Raw genomic sequence first — 15766 nt, 5'->3', positions numbered from 1 at the left:
TTCGAGTGAAATTTTAAAATTGGTAGCGCTGCATATGTTAAGTTCAGCAAGTGAAAGCAAGTTGACAAGTATGTTTTGGCACAGACTTACCATGGTAATATCTGATGTATAAGCTAATCGGAGATTTGGACACTGAGCCCCTCGTTTTTTGTAAATAAATCACAAAAACCCATAGGAGTGTCTTTTTACTATCTAGATATATTTATTTGAGCGCACTTAATGTTTTTTTAGAAGACATTAAAATACAATAGCAAGATTAGAGTAAGATACTGTTTAGCAGCGTAATGAGGTTAAGTTGTCAAAATGTACCAGCAAATCAAGATCTTGATTTCACATTAGCATTTTTTGGGAGGCATCAAAGCTTCAGCTTTTTCAAAAGCATGATATAATACAGGTAAATCTAGAATATTTGGTACATATAGGCCTGGTTTCACAGAAAGGGTTTATATTAAGTCAGGAGTTGGCATTAATTTAATTAGGACATATTACCCAGATTCACAAAGCTTAAACACAGACTCAAAATACATGTTTGAGCAGTTTTAACTGAAAGCAACTTGCACTGACATATCTTAAAATGTCATTGCCATTGTTTTGTCTCAAGATGCACACCAGTAATGTTTATAAAAGTTACTTAAATGTCCTAATTGAACTAAGAACTAATCCTGGCTTAAGGTATATTTTATGAACATGCCTTAGAAAAACCATTACTGGTGTGCAAAACAATAGCAGAGGCATATTTTAAGAAATGCTAGTGCAAGTTGCTTTCAGTTAAAACAGCTCAACCATGCATTTTAGTCTGGGACTATCTTAAGCCTTGTCTGTGAAACCAGGAGTAAATCCTAAGAGTCTATTATTACAGTGTGCAGTTAAGATTGCTCTGTCACATATAAACATGAAAATAGTTGCTTGAACAAGTTATCACATTTCTTCAATGAATAAAACCAAGTAAAAGTACAGTAGTCAACATTTGAAGTGGATCAAAAAAGTGCATCAAAGTTGTCCTAAGACAAGAACGGGTATTGTTAAAATGTTATGTATAACTCGATGAAAAGGGTTGATCCACTTCAAATGTTGATTACTGTATATAATCTAGTTGGGTCTTGAGGAACAGCAATATCTGAATTGCTGTTTTTCCCACAGAATAACACTGCTACCATAAAACATACTTTAACAAAACTAAAGGCATGCGCAGTTTGTTAAATTGGGATATCCAACGAGATAAAATACATGTGGTCCCTTTTCTGGGAATAACATGGGATTCAATTGTTTAAATTGAGATTTGGTACTCGTTCGTCTGTAACTATAAGCAGGCAATGTTCCTCATACTGCTGTTGCACTTTAAAAATGCTGAAATACTGATGCTTTGTTCATGGAGCACGGTGTAGTCTTGCCCACCAGACTGTCTGAATAATGACATGTGGACAAATTACAGTATTTTTGACTGGACAGAAACACTCAAATGTGTGTGTTGTAGTCACAACAAGAATAACACCATCACATAACAGCACAAATCCGTGACTGTCCAGTGCTTCCAGAGTCTTTCAGTCTTGTTTTGTCCTGGACCACAACTGCCTGGTTGCCATACTGGCTGTACCACGAGCTCTGACTGCGGCTCAGGTAATTGGTCGGAGGCGCTTTCTCTAGATCCAGCTGTTGCTGTTGCCAAATCAGCAGAGACGTGTCCCTGAACCGGAGCCGAGCGTAGCCCTCCGACATCGCCTTCTCGGCTAATGGATAGCGCTCCGTCATTGCGAGGAACGATGAAGTGCGGGAAGACGTCTTGGTAAATCTCTCACGAAGAAGGTGATCATCTCAAGTGTCGTCCTGGTTTTGATCACGCCGTTAAAAAAATGCTCCGAAGTTGCGTAGCGGAAAGTCTGATGTAGGGCGAAAAGCCACTTGTCTTCACCAGTTGCGCATGATCGAAATGACACTTAAGCGATGCTAATCCCCTCTGCATTTTGTTGACTTATGCAGTTGGCAGTGATAATAGGTGAAATATATTACAAAGTAGCTTCATGAGTGGTCTTTGGTAGTACTAGTCAGATTTGTTCAACATTTCGCAGCTTCCTTATGTAGTAATTCAAGAGAGAGAAAAACAGCAGACAACGCCAGCGGCTGCCTGTGGCAACAACGTCCGCTTGAATGCGAGTCCGACTAGTAACCATGAGATGTTTCATGGTTCCGAGTGCAGGTTCATTGAGAGGCTGCTCACTGCAGAGCCATGTGTGGAGCGAAAGGTCCAGCTCCCCCTCTCTAGATGTAATTTGGACGTGATGAGTGGAGCGAAAGGTCCAGCTCCCCCTCTCTAGATGTAATTTGGACGTGATGAGTGGAGATAGATTACAGTGGTTCCCAAACCTGTCCTGGAGTATCCCCAACACTGCACGTTTTCTTTGTCTCCCTAATCAAACACACCTGATTCAACTCATCAGCTCATTATCACAGCTCAGAATCTCACCTTTCACTGAGCTAGAAGGTCCAACCACAACCGGCCTAAGCCTACCCATAGCACTATCCCGCCTTCACCCATTAGATCCACAGAGGTGGAGCTGGACTAAGTCAAGCTCAACCCAAGACGTCCAGAGAGGCGGAGCTGGACGTCATTTAGCTAACCAACACCACTTGGGTTAATTTACAAAATACAAGCAAAATTTTTATATTATAAACAACCAAGTATTTAACATTAAACTGGGCATTTTAACAAATTAAATTCCCAATACTCTAAAATAATAAGTTTCATGAATTCCATCACCTGAAAAAAAGAATGCAGCATCAGTTAGAAGACAACTTAGTCATACATAGAAATATGTTTTTATTTCAAAGCAGTGAGCAAGCTTAAAAAAAAAAAAAAAAAATCAAAGTCTTCATCATCTGACATAAAACGTTAGATAATAAGCCTTTTGTGTAGGTGTCAATATGAGCATGTATAGTCCACCAATTGAATTGAGAAATTATGAAGTGATGCAGCAATTAATAAAGACTGACTGAAAAGATCTACTACTGGGACGTTTCAGTAGACGGTGGATCTTTCGAGGATTTTGTACTCATTTCTTCTTAGGGCCGGCATCAAGGGGCAGCCCAATTTCCTTTCCACGCAACTTAAGACCTAAAAGTGAAAGAGTGAATTGTGTTAAAAATGAGGAAAACAGTCAACAAAAGAGTTAAACAATGTTTGTTCTCCTTTAAAAGATTGCAACTTGTAAAAATAAATGCTGTAATTACTTCTTTTTTTTTTGCACCAAAATTATTGCTAGTTCTTTTGGCAAATGTTTAAAATGATCTACAGTACTGTTTAAAAGTTTGGGGTCAGTACGTTTTTTTTTTTTTTTTTTAAGAGGAAGAGGAGTTTCTTGAGCACCAAATCAGCATTTTAAAATGATTTCTGAAGGATCATGTGACACTGAAGTCTGGAATAAAGGCTCCTGGAAATTCAGCTTTGCCATCAAAGGAATAAATTACGTCTTTAAATATAAAACAGTTGTAATATTTCACAATAATACAGCTTTTACTGTATTTTGATCAAATAAATGCAGCCTTGGTGAGCATAAGAGACTTATTTTAAAAACCTTTAACAAAAACTTTAACAAAATAAGGCTGCCCCCAACTAAAGGTTTTTCGAATCGACTAGTCGTCGCTCATTTAAGCCAACAGTCGACTAATCGCACTTTTATGATATGAATTTAAATACTTAAATATATACTGGGTGATGGCATAAAAAAATGGTTTGAGTTTCAGTACTGAGAAAGAATATTACTAGTATATATAATATTATAAAATATTACTACATTAATACCAAATCATAATATTGAGGGTTTTTTTTTTAAATAGGCCTATAAACTAAGCACTCACGCGAACACATAAAGCTTGCTGCAGTGCACCTGCAAAAGTAATGATTTTGAATGTCAGGAAAGGAGACTATCTGAACATTTTAATAATGTATCAATAAACTAGTGTTTTCTGAGTCAGTGTCGGCTGCAAAGATCTTTTTGACGATGGTGATCTGTTTCATACAGATTATTAAATAATCAGAATTTATTTGAATTGGTTCATTTAAAAGTAACTTCAATATATCTATATAGACATATTTCTCATGTCTGTGAGGCAAGTATACAGTGAGTTTGGTCCATTTTTGTGATGTAGTAGCAGTAGCGGAGTAGTAGCAGTAGCAGTAGCAGTAGTCTCCAGTAGCGGAGACCAGGATGGTGGAAAGCACATCCTGTTTGTATTCTTTATTTTACAAAAGCACAAAGTTGCACACAAAAGACCTTTTACAGTTTTGAATGTTGTCTTATATGTATGAACAAAAAATGGAGTATTTTATGTTATGTCCGCTGTTATTAGGAAAATAAAATGCAAGCCCATAGTTAGGTCGAAGACTTGATAAGGTGAACATTTGACTTTACCCCCGACATACTGCAATTACCACATGGACTGGCCATGTTATGTTCTGTCCATCACTGACTGTGTGACTTCGCCACTTCCTCTGGATATTTTCTTCTGCAACTAACCTACTAGTTAAAATTTGGTTGACTAAACCTCTTCTCGTAGACTATTAGGGGGCAGCCCTATTTAAAAAAAAAAAAAAAAAAAAGTCTAATTTATTTGGTCTTCCCATTGTCAGACACTTTAATTTGCAGAATATATTACAAGTCATAAATACACATAAAAATATGGCACCTAGTGTCACTGGTATTTAAAAAGTATAAAAGTCAGAGTCAATGAAACCATGATGCAAGCAATTTTTTATTTTGCTGAATTATACAAGCACAAATAAATGTCATTTTAATGAATAAACCATAGCAAGGCAGCAAATAAGCTATTGTGTAGTAATGAATGATAAAATGGCAAAATCCTACCAATGGCTCGCTCAATCTTCCCCATGACTTGGTTATTGGGGATGGCCTTTCCACATTCATACTCCGCGATGATCTGTGGCTTCTCATTAATTTTCTGCAAGAAACACAATTATAAGTTTAAGTTGCATGAAACCAAGAAGTATTTCTTCCATATTGTGACACATCTGAGTGAAACAGCTTCTCGAACAAGAAAAAAGTGGGGAGGGGCTTGGTTTTGTCCATCTGGAATTGATTTGGACATTAGATCGTGTTGGTTCGGCATTTCTGTGATCTCATGTGAGTGACAGGTTGTCCTGCCCTTCCATCTGTAAACACATCATCAGAGAAGAGTTGTCGAAAAGAAAAAAGAAAAAAAAGAAAAGAAAAAAAGACCCTAAAACAAATAATGTACACAGATAAATCGTTTATAATAAAACCTGCAATATTCCATTAAAAAAGTCACTTTTGAATTCATAGTGACTTTAAAAGATGAATCATACAGTAAGTGAGGTTTTTTGAGATGTGAACGTACTGATGCTGCACATCACTGAAAACACTAAGCGTACTCTACGTTTTTGTGTGCATTTTTTAGAGCAATTCCATACCTTCGGTTTTAAAAGCAAAGTCACAGATTCTCTGATATATATAAATAAAATAAATAAATAAATATTTTATATTAACACGAATGAATGATGATTATTATTATTCTGATAGACAGAAGACACTAATGTAACTTGTCTTTATTTTTTTTGTTAAACTGACGTGTGACAGTACGTAGTGAAAATATTATTAAATCTTTTAAATGTTCTTAGACTTCCGTGTTTCATAGGATGACATCACATCAAGATGCCCTCAACTCTGTGTTTTTCCCCCTCTGCTCATATTTTAATATTCATTTGTCTGTATAATGTGTGTGTGTTGTAGGTCTGTGGGTTTTTTTTGGTTGTTGTTGTCTCACCACACTCCCACCTTTTCCACAGTTTTACACACCCATATATTGAGACTTTTTCAGCTCTGAGGTGCAAATGCCCAGGCAAAAACAGAGGGGAGGGGTTCACAACACTTTAAAATGGGCAAATACTCACAGTAGCCAGATCTTTCTGGGTGAGGCCCTTGTTCTGGCGGCCCAGCTGGATCACTTTCCCCACTTCAAGAGGTACTCTCTGGTGGCTGAGCTCCTCTGTCTCTCTGTCCAGCTTAGCTGTGTTCTTGGTTATAACATGCTGTTTATTTTGCCCAGCAGCCCCTTGAAAAAAAAAAAGGATTATTCATTGAATCCCATTGGGAATATACATTTATTATAAACAAAAGGTTTATATGCTCTTACATTTCTTAGAAGTTTCGACTTCCTCTCCCTTCCTCTGAGCAGTAATTATAGCCTGAAACAAAAGCACTATTAGTGTTATGTAAACCGAAACTACATTGCATATCTTTGAGCTGCTGTTGTCTTTATGACCATTATTATGGCGTCCATCACGTTTCGCACACTGGCTAATCCAACAAGAAATAACACGATAGTATTTCTGTTGCGTTTGTTGTCAGACCGATATTTTAAGCTTTGGGGCATATTGTGCACATTATTTGAAACGAAACATTTGAAAGTAGGCCACAGCAACATTGTTTTTGTCAAAACGTTAACTAATAACGTCAGCAAACTATGTAGCATACGGATGTGAGATAACGTAACGTTACCTGCTTAGACTTTGACTGCGCAGCCGATCCCTTCTTCCTCAAAACGGTCACTGTATCCCAATCACTCTCTGCCATGTTGTCGAGAATTATTTGCAGAAGTATTTGATGATAGGCAACAACAGGGCGTTGAAGTTGTCGAGCACGTCTCTGCAGCTCTTTATGCTAGTGAACTAAACCGGATATACGTCACTATATGAGAAATGTCAACAAGTCCCTTTAACGTGTATCGTTGTTTTGTTTTGTTTTTACAGTAGTGTATCATTTTGCTAGCATGTGTATTATAAAAAGGGGTGGAGAGTAAGCATACAATTGAATATTAATCTATGTCTTATATTTCACAAACCGAGTGTATTATGGATGATCAAAGCTTTTAATTTGCCCTGCATGCCATCTGACGCAACAACATAATAATGGAATAGCAAGTTTTTTCCCCCCTTCATTACAAATTATATTAGCAGCATAACAATTTCGATTGAAATATTTACTTACTTATTTACTTAAATAGCAAATTTTGCTTCAATGAAAGCAAGAACTCCTGATTTTTATTTATTTATTTTACACAAGATCCATGATCAAAAAATATGGCCAGTCACCAAATTCTTTTTTCTATTAAGTATTTTTATTTTACTTTTAAAACTTGCTGTTTATTTCCAGGTTGTAATATTTTCTTTGTCTACTAATATTTGCATGCTTAGTCAATGCTTTTATCTTTTTATCGTTTAATGTAAAGATAAACTGATTCAATAATTATAATTAATTGTAAATTAGTTGGTTCAGACTAATTTTACATTCTGATAAAGGTCTAATACATTTTTCTAATAATTATTGTAAGACTTGAGAAATTAGATAAATGCCAGGCAGTCTACTTGAGGAACGACCACTCCCTGAGAGGACAAAGGACCTTTCTGGAAATTAACATTTGAACTCTCTCTTGTGAAACTAGCACCATCATTCGAGACGCAAATCTCACCTAAGCAATCCTAATCTACATTTCTAACCCTCTTCCCCCATGCTGAGATCACCAAAAATCACCCAAGAATCTATATGTGAATAATTATCATACAGTATTACACATGTTTGGTATCGTTTGAAATGTCTCAGTGCAACTGGTACAAAGGTCTCATTCCCAAAGTAAAACAAAAGGTAATACGGTTTTTAAGAGTTTACAGATAACTGGCACACAGAGGAGGTTGGGTCTCTAGACAAATGGTCTCCTACTCCCAAAAGGTGTCAACTCTGAATGTAAATTCCCATTGTTAGCAGATGTTTCCATGTGAAAGAAGTTTCTGTCTATATAATGAAATGCAAAGAGGATCAGCCCATGATGCGAAGTGTAAGCAAGACACTTCGCATCATGTATTTTATAATGTCAAGGTATTGAATCTTCTCAATTTATTCCAGAGCATTTGATGTTTTGTATCTATTATCTTTGAACTGATTATGAAATTGATATGAGAAAATGTATTTCATTTAGTCAAATTACTTTGCCACGAGGAAAGACAGTAACGCGCAAAGACCTTCACCCGCTGACCGGATGCCTTCATGGAGCCGATTGAGCGTGGGCTTACATTATATTCATACTTGTCAATTCATTACTCAGAGTTTACACCAAGTGGGAGGGTTTAATTCTGGCCCTTGCCCTCTCTGTAAATACTAAGTGACAAAGCCTAATAATGGAGTTGTTGAATCTCTATCAATTAATTAATAAATATAAAGTCAATTTATTTATTTATATTTATTCATTTATTTACTTACACACACACACACACACACACACACACACACACACACACACACCTGAAAAATACCACAATATAAGGAATACACAGTATTTGCGTCCTCATAATGTAGGTCAAACCAGTGCGTGCGCACACACACACACACATATACACAATGGCACTGGCAAATCTGTAGGGGAACATGAAAAGGGCCATGAAATGGAACGTTTTTGCAAAGAAGAGTGCAAAAAAAAAATATCTACCCTGTGTCAAGATGTGCCACTAGTGTCACATTTATGTTCTGTTTCATGGATGCTTATGAAATATATGAAATGTGTGTTCCCTTTGGTTCCTGTGTTCCTTCTCTGTTTAGTTCCTGTTTCTTCATTTCCAATCATGTCATTTGTTTCTATGGTTACTGATTACATTACTCACCTGTGTCTTGTTTATTTGCCAGTTTGGTCAGCCCTCTAGTTCATGTGTGTTTTGTCTGTTCTTGCGGCATTATAGGGTGCTTCTCAATACTCAAATATATGCTTCCTTGTTTCCTCGCTCCTATTAATTATCCTCCCCTTTCACATCTGTCACAATCATTTTAATTTACGCCTTGCCTTTGCAATTTAAATAAACCATACATCACACAAATTTCAACAGGGCATCTTGCTTTATTATTATTATTATTTATTAATGACTTAAATAACCAAACTTCAACAACATGGCAGATTCTTTGAGCGCAGCTAATGACAATTTAAAGTGATGCTCGGGTGATCAAGAATTTTCCAAAAAGCTTTCCTTCGATTCCTCCGTCCTCATTTACTTTACTTGCAGCCTTCCCTCGCATACTAATTAGGGGGGTGGGGCTGAGACTCGAGGAAAGGAAAGGAATTAGAAATGAGAAGCACCGTAAGTGTGGTTTTCTCTTCCCTACTGTGATTTACCTGTGCTTATAAGAGTTTTGTTTCATTTTATTTTAATAAAAGTATTGCTGCAACTACCCTCTCTTCACCTCCCTGTTAACCACGCTACCACGACAGATAGACTCCTACTCAAACAAACTGAGTGCTGTAATAATATCAAAGGGTGCTTTAATATTAAAGCAGCACTCAGTAGCTTCGGGATTTCTTCGCTGTATTCTCGCTTTTTGCTCGCAGGTTTCTCTCTAGAGCTCCCCCCACAGCTTCGGAATAGATATTTGACAACACTGTTGTAAAAACTCGTTGGTGATTCTCAGACACCAGAGGCTATAGATCAACGACATCAAAGCAGATGGGACATTCTTTAAAACGTCTTCTTCATTCGGGTTCGGACAGCGTGAGGGAGCGCAATAATGACAGCATTTTAGCAGATTTCTTTTGGCCGTAAAGCAATTGTTTACATCGCGAGACCTGATATCACGCGAGACTTACTGACGCGGCGGCCGGCGGCTCGCCGGCTCAAAGTTGCAAGTGCGTATTTTCCGCTCACGGGCACCAGGGGGGTGCGAAACGACCACCATTCAACCCGAAATAAGTAATATAACCGTTCCAATGACTCCGAAGCTGTTCAGTTAAGGTAAAAAAAAAGTTAGTTCACCTTTAAGTAAATGGTAAATGGTTTTAAAGAATTGAGCTTAATCTGCAATGGAATTTTGCTAAAAAAAAAAAAAAAATTGAGAAATGAGTCGTTTCATCTTCCGTTATAGTAATACTTTTATTTCACTTCATGTGATTTTTCAATAGTGAATGAAATGTAATCTAAAATCAACTCTGTCAGTATGGGCAGTTTTTACACGTATGTAGGTCACAGGAGCAGTGGGGTTCTAATAGTCAGTAGCAAGAACATGGACTCAGAGACTGACCCCTGCTGGTATTTATAGACTGCTGAGTCAGGGTCATGCACTGGCAGATCACTGCTATAAGCAAAGTGGGTGGGGAGACTGACAAAAACAGCTGCTGAGATATCAAGCAACCATTTCAATATACATTTTATATCTTTGATCTCTTTTGTCGAACATTAATGCAAAACAAGCAGTCCAAACATAGGCGGTGTTTTATGTTTCTGCCAGTGAAATACATCCAATAGCTACATTACTAACATATGCAGAGCGTGTGTTATCTTAGCAAGGCTTAGTCTTCCCCTGGTCACGGACTTGAGACTGCTGGTCTAGGATCAGTTTTCTGCATAATAATAGCAAGTGACCAAAATGGCCAAGCACCCATGGAATTGTGTGTATTTACGACCCGCTGGGACCCGATGTGAGATCCACCAATCAGAGAGGTCCCCGAATCTCAATAGTTTTTTTGATTGTATAAAATGAATGGAGAATATCTCGTGATTTTCTGCAGATGTTTACTTATCATAACAGCTTTTAAGATAATCTTGAGATTGTATAGGCCTAATCTTATTTTACAAAGTGCTTTGAGACATGAGGTAGTTTAACACCGTCTCTTGTGACGCTGAATCTGCTCTGGCTGTGCACGTTCATGTGTTTTGGAGGAGGCGTGGCTTTTGAGACGCTCTGAAGGGAGGGTGGGATCTAATGCTTTCAAAGATAGCTTGCGATTGGGAGCTGCTCCGAAATTGCCTACCCTACCTTTAAGCATCATGACTTTTTTTCTTTTTTGATTCTTCATGCCAAAAAATGCAGAGATAAATATATATTACTGCAGGGCTACCTATAATGATATGATAACAAATGTATGATTTTATTTGGGCAAAATAAGAAAACAATATATCTGTCCCTTTAAATATGGAACATGATGCCATTTTGTTTTCTTATTTTGCCCAAATAAAATCATGCATTTGTTACTACTTTTATTATTGATTGATATCAGGATGTGAAAAGAGTTTCAACCAGAATAACATGAGAAAAATTGCCTACCCTACCTTTAAAAGGGTGGTTGCTTATGATTTCCCTTTTCTAACTTAGGTTAGTGTGTAATGTTGCTGTTTGAGCCAAAACAACATCTGCAAAGTTACGACGCTCAAAGTTCAAATCAAAAGGAGCTATTTTCTTTTACAGAAATTACTTTTTAAGGACTACAACAAACGGCTGGTAGGGACTACACAAGCTTCCACCTGGGTTAGTGACATCACAAACCCTAAAATTTGTATAAACCCCGCCCCCGGGAACACGCAAGTTGTGTTGAAAAGAGGAAGAGTTGCTGTAGTAGAGCACGTTTGTGAGTCTGCTCATGTCGCATCAGTCTTTTCACATTTATTGCAATACTGTGCGTTACACAAATGCAATAGCATATCACTCTGTAGACATCTTACAACAGTTCCCACACTAGCGATTTATAATTATCAAGACAGAATTTGCTAATCAATGACTTGAAGATAGTTAACTCCACATCAACTACATAAATTCATCAACTAACCATTCAGAAATGTCCTGTTGCATTCTACATGTTGTCACTTCTTCTTGAATCTCTCCATCATTGTCTGACTTTGGTTTGAACATAAAAGGCAGAACAGTTTCTGACATTTTAGTGTGTGTCTGCAAGCTGATAACACACAAGCTCTTGAAGCTCCGCCCTCTTTGCTGGGAGCAGCAGCTCATTTGCATTTAAAGGGACACACACAAAACGCTCGCCCTCAAAAAGGGGCAATTTTAACATGCTATAAAAAATGGTATGTGTGGTATTTTGAGTTAAAACTTCACATACACACATGCACACTGAGAATTTTACATCTTGTAAATATGGGCATTATACCACCCCTTTAATGATATCACTCACTTGCATTCACACATATACACAGTAACCTATATACCTATAACATACTATATGACCAATAAATACTGTTGATGAAGGAAGATGATAAAATAAGTACAACTTGTCTGATTTATGTATCATTTATGTTTTTAATCAATCTGTACAGCACTAAAATACTTTGGATTTACAACAATCAGGTATCAAATTCATTGAAGGGATTCTTTTATTTATGGTAGGCCCATACACATACCCATACACTGCAGTGAAAATCATATAAAATGGCACATCTGGGACTTGCAGCGATTGAAAACATACATGAAAACATAAATTTCATATAAACAACATTGCGAATTTTGGTAAAAGTGAAAAAATGTGCTTGAAATGTTCAGTAATTTCATTCATATAAATGTAATGCATTCAGAGTATCGTGAAATGTCAGGACAACTTAATTTAAACTCCAGACGACCAAAACAGTCCAAAAAGTCTCAAATTATCCATGATGTAAAACAGTCCATGGTGGTTTCATTTACAACATTTCTCAAATACATTGTAAATATTCAGAAAATCACATACAATTCCAAGAAAATAGAAATCTGAAATGACTCATTATGCTGCTTGATAAAGTCCCTGAGCAAATGTTTCGCTCACTTACTGTGATCAATAAAATCCGTTAGCCAACTGATATAAATCACAATTTGGCCTTTAATCAACGTTGACAGTAAAAAAAAAAAAAAAAAACTTGCATCAACATCCTTTCTCTTAAAGCGAAAGGTAACTGTGCACCTGATGTGTTTCTCCAAACTTTATATTGCTTTGGCAGAAATGGTACAAGAAATGGTCAAATCAAGCTAATAGATGTGTGCTGCTTAGGGTAAGATTTTTTTAGTACATGTTTCAGTCATGCACTTTTCAGTATAGGCGGAAGTCACTTAACCTGAAAAAAAGGGGAAAAAAAGAAAACATGCAGCGGCTTTTGAAATCCCGCAATGATCAGTAGAGGGGGCTCCAGTTGAATGTTCCTATGGATATTAGAGTCTGGCAAGTGTTGGAAGACAGCCACACCATCTCCACTAAACTGTAATGAAGGAATCCCAAGGCAAAGCCACATCCGACATCTGTCAGATGGTGGCGACCCAGAAACACACGGGACGTACCAGCTAGGAAGGCCCATAACACAAGCAAAATACGCAGAGGAACTGCAAGCACCAAGTGTGCTAACAGGAATTTAGATACCATGGCTGCTCGGCTTGCGTGTGCTGCTGGGAAAGAATAAATATCCATGGCCAGATAGTCGAGGAAACTGGGTGCCATTTCCCAAGGCCCTTTACGCTTCACCAACTTCTGCATGCCTGCTACAGTCATCACATCCAGAAAGAGAGCTGTAAAGCAATGATGTTAAATGTACGTTATTAAAGCAATAGCAGACTCACAAGAATGTTTTTGCCTATATATTAGCATGGGTGTGATTTGGCCACAAGAAATCACACTCATCATGATATACAGCCATAACACACTCTTGCGAGTATGAAATTGCTTTTATAAAACAGTTCAAAGGACATGCATGTAAATAAGTAAGGAAAAACCAATGGGTTTTCCAAACCCCCTCTTGTGTGTGGAACTACTTTCTTACACCTCAGATTCAAATCTCTTATTGCTAGTTCAAAAGATGTTTCCAATGTGTCTCCAGTACTAAATCGAAAACATCATGTTAGAACTAGCAAAGACGGCTTAAGCCAAGTAGCTTTCTGTTGGCCAACGCAGCAAATCTGAGAAATCTTGAACCTGTTGCAAAGTCTGCGTGGGTAAATATGTCACACTCCGGCTAAATTCCAGATCGCATGGATTCCTATTGAAATGACGTGATTTCACCCATGGAAATTTGCTGAACATCATACAGATGTGACCGTATCTTAACACTGTGGTACACTGGGGAGGAGATAGTGGATGTCAATGGAGGAGAGGCTTACATATGATCAAGTTTGAAATCAGGATCGCCAAGAAGACTGCTAAAATAAAGATTTACAGTGAACTGACTCAATTCACTTAAGAGACATAGATTAAACCACTGGAGTCGTTCGGATTAACTACAGTATATTCATGAGTTTCTTGGAGCTTTACAGTTTTGGTCATTGTTTACTTGCATTGTATGAACCTACAGCGCAGAAATATTTTACTTCAAATCTTCACATGTGTTCCGCAGAAGAAATACAGTCATACAAATCTGGGATGGCATGAGGGTGAAATAAATGATGACAGAATATTCATTTGGGGGTTTTGGAACCCAGCATAAAATAAAAGGAGTTGTAAAAATAATAAATTATAGCATTTAAATGTAAAGCTTTTCTTTATGCCAGCGTGCAATTAACTAGTCACATCAGTCAGAACACATTTTCTTGTATTCCCTTATCCACTGACCTACAAACCCAACAGCATCGCTAAAACCCCTCCGTGTGAGCACAATGTGGTTTCAAATTCATTCTAAAATCAAATGCACTTAACAGGATTCTCAATAATACATAATTATTATGAATGTCATTTTAAACCGAGAATCGTTTACATCACATTTAAATATCTTTCAGACAGAGCTTCAAAAATACAAATAAATTTAACATTACATACACTGGAATTATCCAAAAATTATCCTAAATTAGTAGGCAATACATTATTTATCCTTAGCCTAAGTAAACGTAAGGATTTAACAAGAATATCAACTAATTTACTCTTTCTCTGTAAGACATTCGACAAGAAGGTCTGCGGTTGGTTTAGACAGAGGAAGACTTTTCTCAATCCCAGTAGCATGTGTTTGACCAAAATAGTAGCCTAATGTTTATAGCCGCCCACATTTTTAGACTGTGACACATCCGGACGTTCTTCAGAGCGTCAGTATTTTACTCCTTATCAGAAAAGCGTTACAACTCACCTAGCAGCAAATTGACCAATACCTCTTGACCCGCCAACGTGTTGCTTCTTGTAAGACACAAAATTGTACCGAAGATCCACGGGATGCCATGGCCAGTGAGCGCGAGCAGCTTGACCATAGAGCGCACGCTTCCCCACGACGATGTGGGGTGCGCGCACACACCGAGCCGCTTAGACATACAAATATCAATGGCCAAAAGAGAGTTCATAGCGATGCCTTTGAATGAGGGGTTAAGCTGCATGCAGTCTTCTTCTGGTAATTCCTTCTTTTCTTTATTGTTCTCGGGCGACTCGTTCTGCGCATTTTCGCCTGGCTGGTGTTGATTTTGCTGCTGTCTCTGCGACGGCCTCCGCGCAGTGCCGCGAGCTTCCGCGCCACTGCTCTTTAAAGGCTGATTTAGAGACATAAACTCGGGTCTGTTCAGCACATTGTTTCGCTCCCTCGCCCTGGATCGAGTCTGGTTTACAGGCATCTTGCTTTTCCACTGTCCTCCCAGCCTTAAATATGTTTTACTGCCCTGTTCTTTACACTGAGAGACAGTGAACGGTCTACCATGTCCATATCCCAGATCATGTCTTGCTCTGTTCCTAAGAGTTGCGACTTCTATTCCAGTTATACTATAAATAGACATTCCAGCCGCCCGGATACATGAGACGCATCCACATGCTGCCTTATTTACCGCTGAAAATCAAGACAAACAAATGACACTCAACTAAGAAAATCGCGTTAAACATGCAAACAAATAAACAAACTGACAGACAGACAGATAGATAGATAGATAGATAGATAGATATATATATAGATAGATAGATAGATAGATAGATATAAAATGTTGTTTTATTGAAAATTCTAAATAATTGCAACGCGTCAATGCTGCACTAGGATAATTCCCATGCTTTTGTA

General features: G+C 37.7%; 3 protein-coding genes across 3 annotated transcripts; all 3 read right to left on the bottom strand.

Annotated features, from left to right (window-relative positions):
- Positions 1 to 1345: 1345 nt before the first annotated feature.
- brd3os (BRD3 opposite strand) lies at positions 1346 to 1883 on the bottom strand. The gene has a single exon (XM_084414146.1). The coding sequence runs from the start codon at positions 1747 to 1749 to the stop codon at positions 1495 to 1497; it is 255 nt and encodes an 84-aa protein (XP_084270272.1). The 5' UTR covers positions 1750 to 1883; the 3' UTR covers positions 1346 to 1494.
- Positions 1884 to 2802: 919 nt separating this feature from the next.
- Positions 2803 to 6910, bottom strand: edf1 (endothelial differentiation-related factor 1). Its single transcript, XM_084414145.1, has 5 exons — positions 6531 to 6910; positions 6166 to 6217; positions 5924 to 6084; positions 4860 to 4953; positions 2803 to 3109 (listed from the first exon to the last, which is right to left on the bottom strand). Exons 1-5 carry the CDS (start codon positions 6603 to 6605, stop codon positions 3048 to 3050), a joined length of 444 nt encoding a protein of 147 aa, XP_084270271.1. The 5' UTR covers positions 6606 to 6910; the 3' UTR covers positions 2803 to 3047.
- A 5008-nt stretch (positions 6911 to 11918) lies between these two features.
- Positions 11919 to 15619, bottom strand: plpp7a (phospholipid phosphatase 7a (inactive)). The gene is made up of 2 exons (XM_084413898.1): positions 14864 to 15619; positions 11919 to 13322 (listed from the first exon to the last, which is right to left on the bottom strand). Exons 1-2 carry the CDS (start codon positions 15492 to 15494, stop codon positions 12934 to 12936), a joined length of 1020 nt encoding a protein of 339 aa, XP_084270024.1. The 5' UTR covers positions 15495 to 15619; the 3' UTR covers positions 11919 to 12933.
- Positions 15620 to 15766: the final 147 nt, after the last annotated feature.

Source organism: Rutilus rutilus (genome assembly GCF_951802725.1).
Source record: "Rutilus rutilus genome assembly, chromosome: 7".
Classification (NCBI taxonomy): Eukaryota; Metazoa; Chordata; class Actinopteri; order Cypriniformes; family Leuciscidae; genus Rutilus; species Rutilus rutilus.
This window is presented reverse-complemented; position numbering and strand designations above follow the sequence as displayed.

Bases quoted from the DNA above. Each gene is read 5' to 3' on its own strand.
- edf1 (XM_084414145.1), bottom strand. From the start codon at position 6,605: ATGGCAGAGAGTGATTGGGATACAGTGACCGTTTTGAGGAAGAAGGGA. The intron at 6,218-6,530 runs GTAACGTTACGT...CTTTTGTTTCAG, and splicing joins CGCAGTCAAAGTCTAAGCAG to GCTATAATTACTGCTCAGAG. The intron at 6,085-6,165 runs GTAAGAGCATAT...TTTTTTTTCAAG, and splicing joins AGTCGAAACTTCTAAGAAAT to GGGCTGCTGGGCAAAATAAA.
- plpp7a (XM_084413898.1), bottom strand. From the start codon at position 15,494: ATGTCTATTTATAGTATAACTGGAATAGAAGTCGCAACTCTTAGGAAC. The intron at 13,323-14,863 runs GTGAGTTGTAAC...ATTGCTTTACAG, and splicing joins ATTGGTCAATTTGCTGCTAG to CTCTCTTTCTGGATGTGATG.
- brd3os (XM_084414146.1), bottom strand. From the start codon at position 1,749: ATGACGGAGCGCTATCCATTAGCCGAGAAGGCGATGTCGGAGGGCTAC.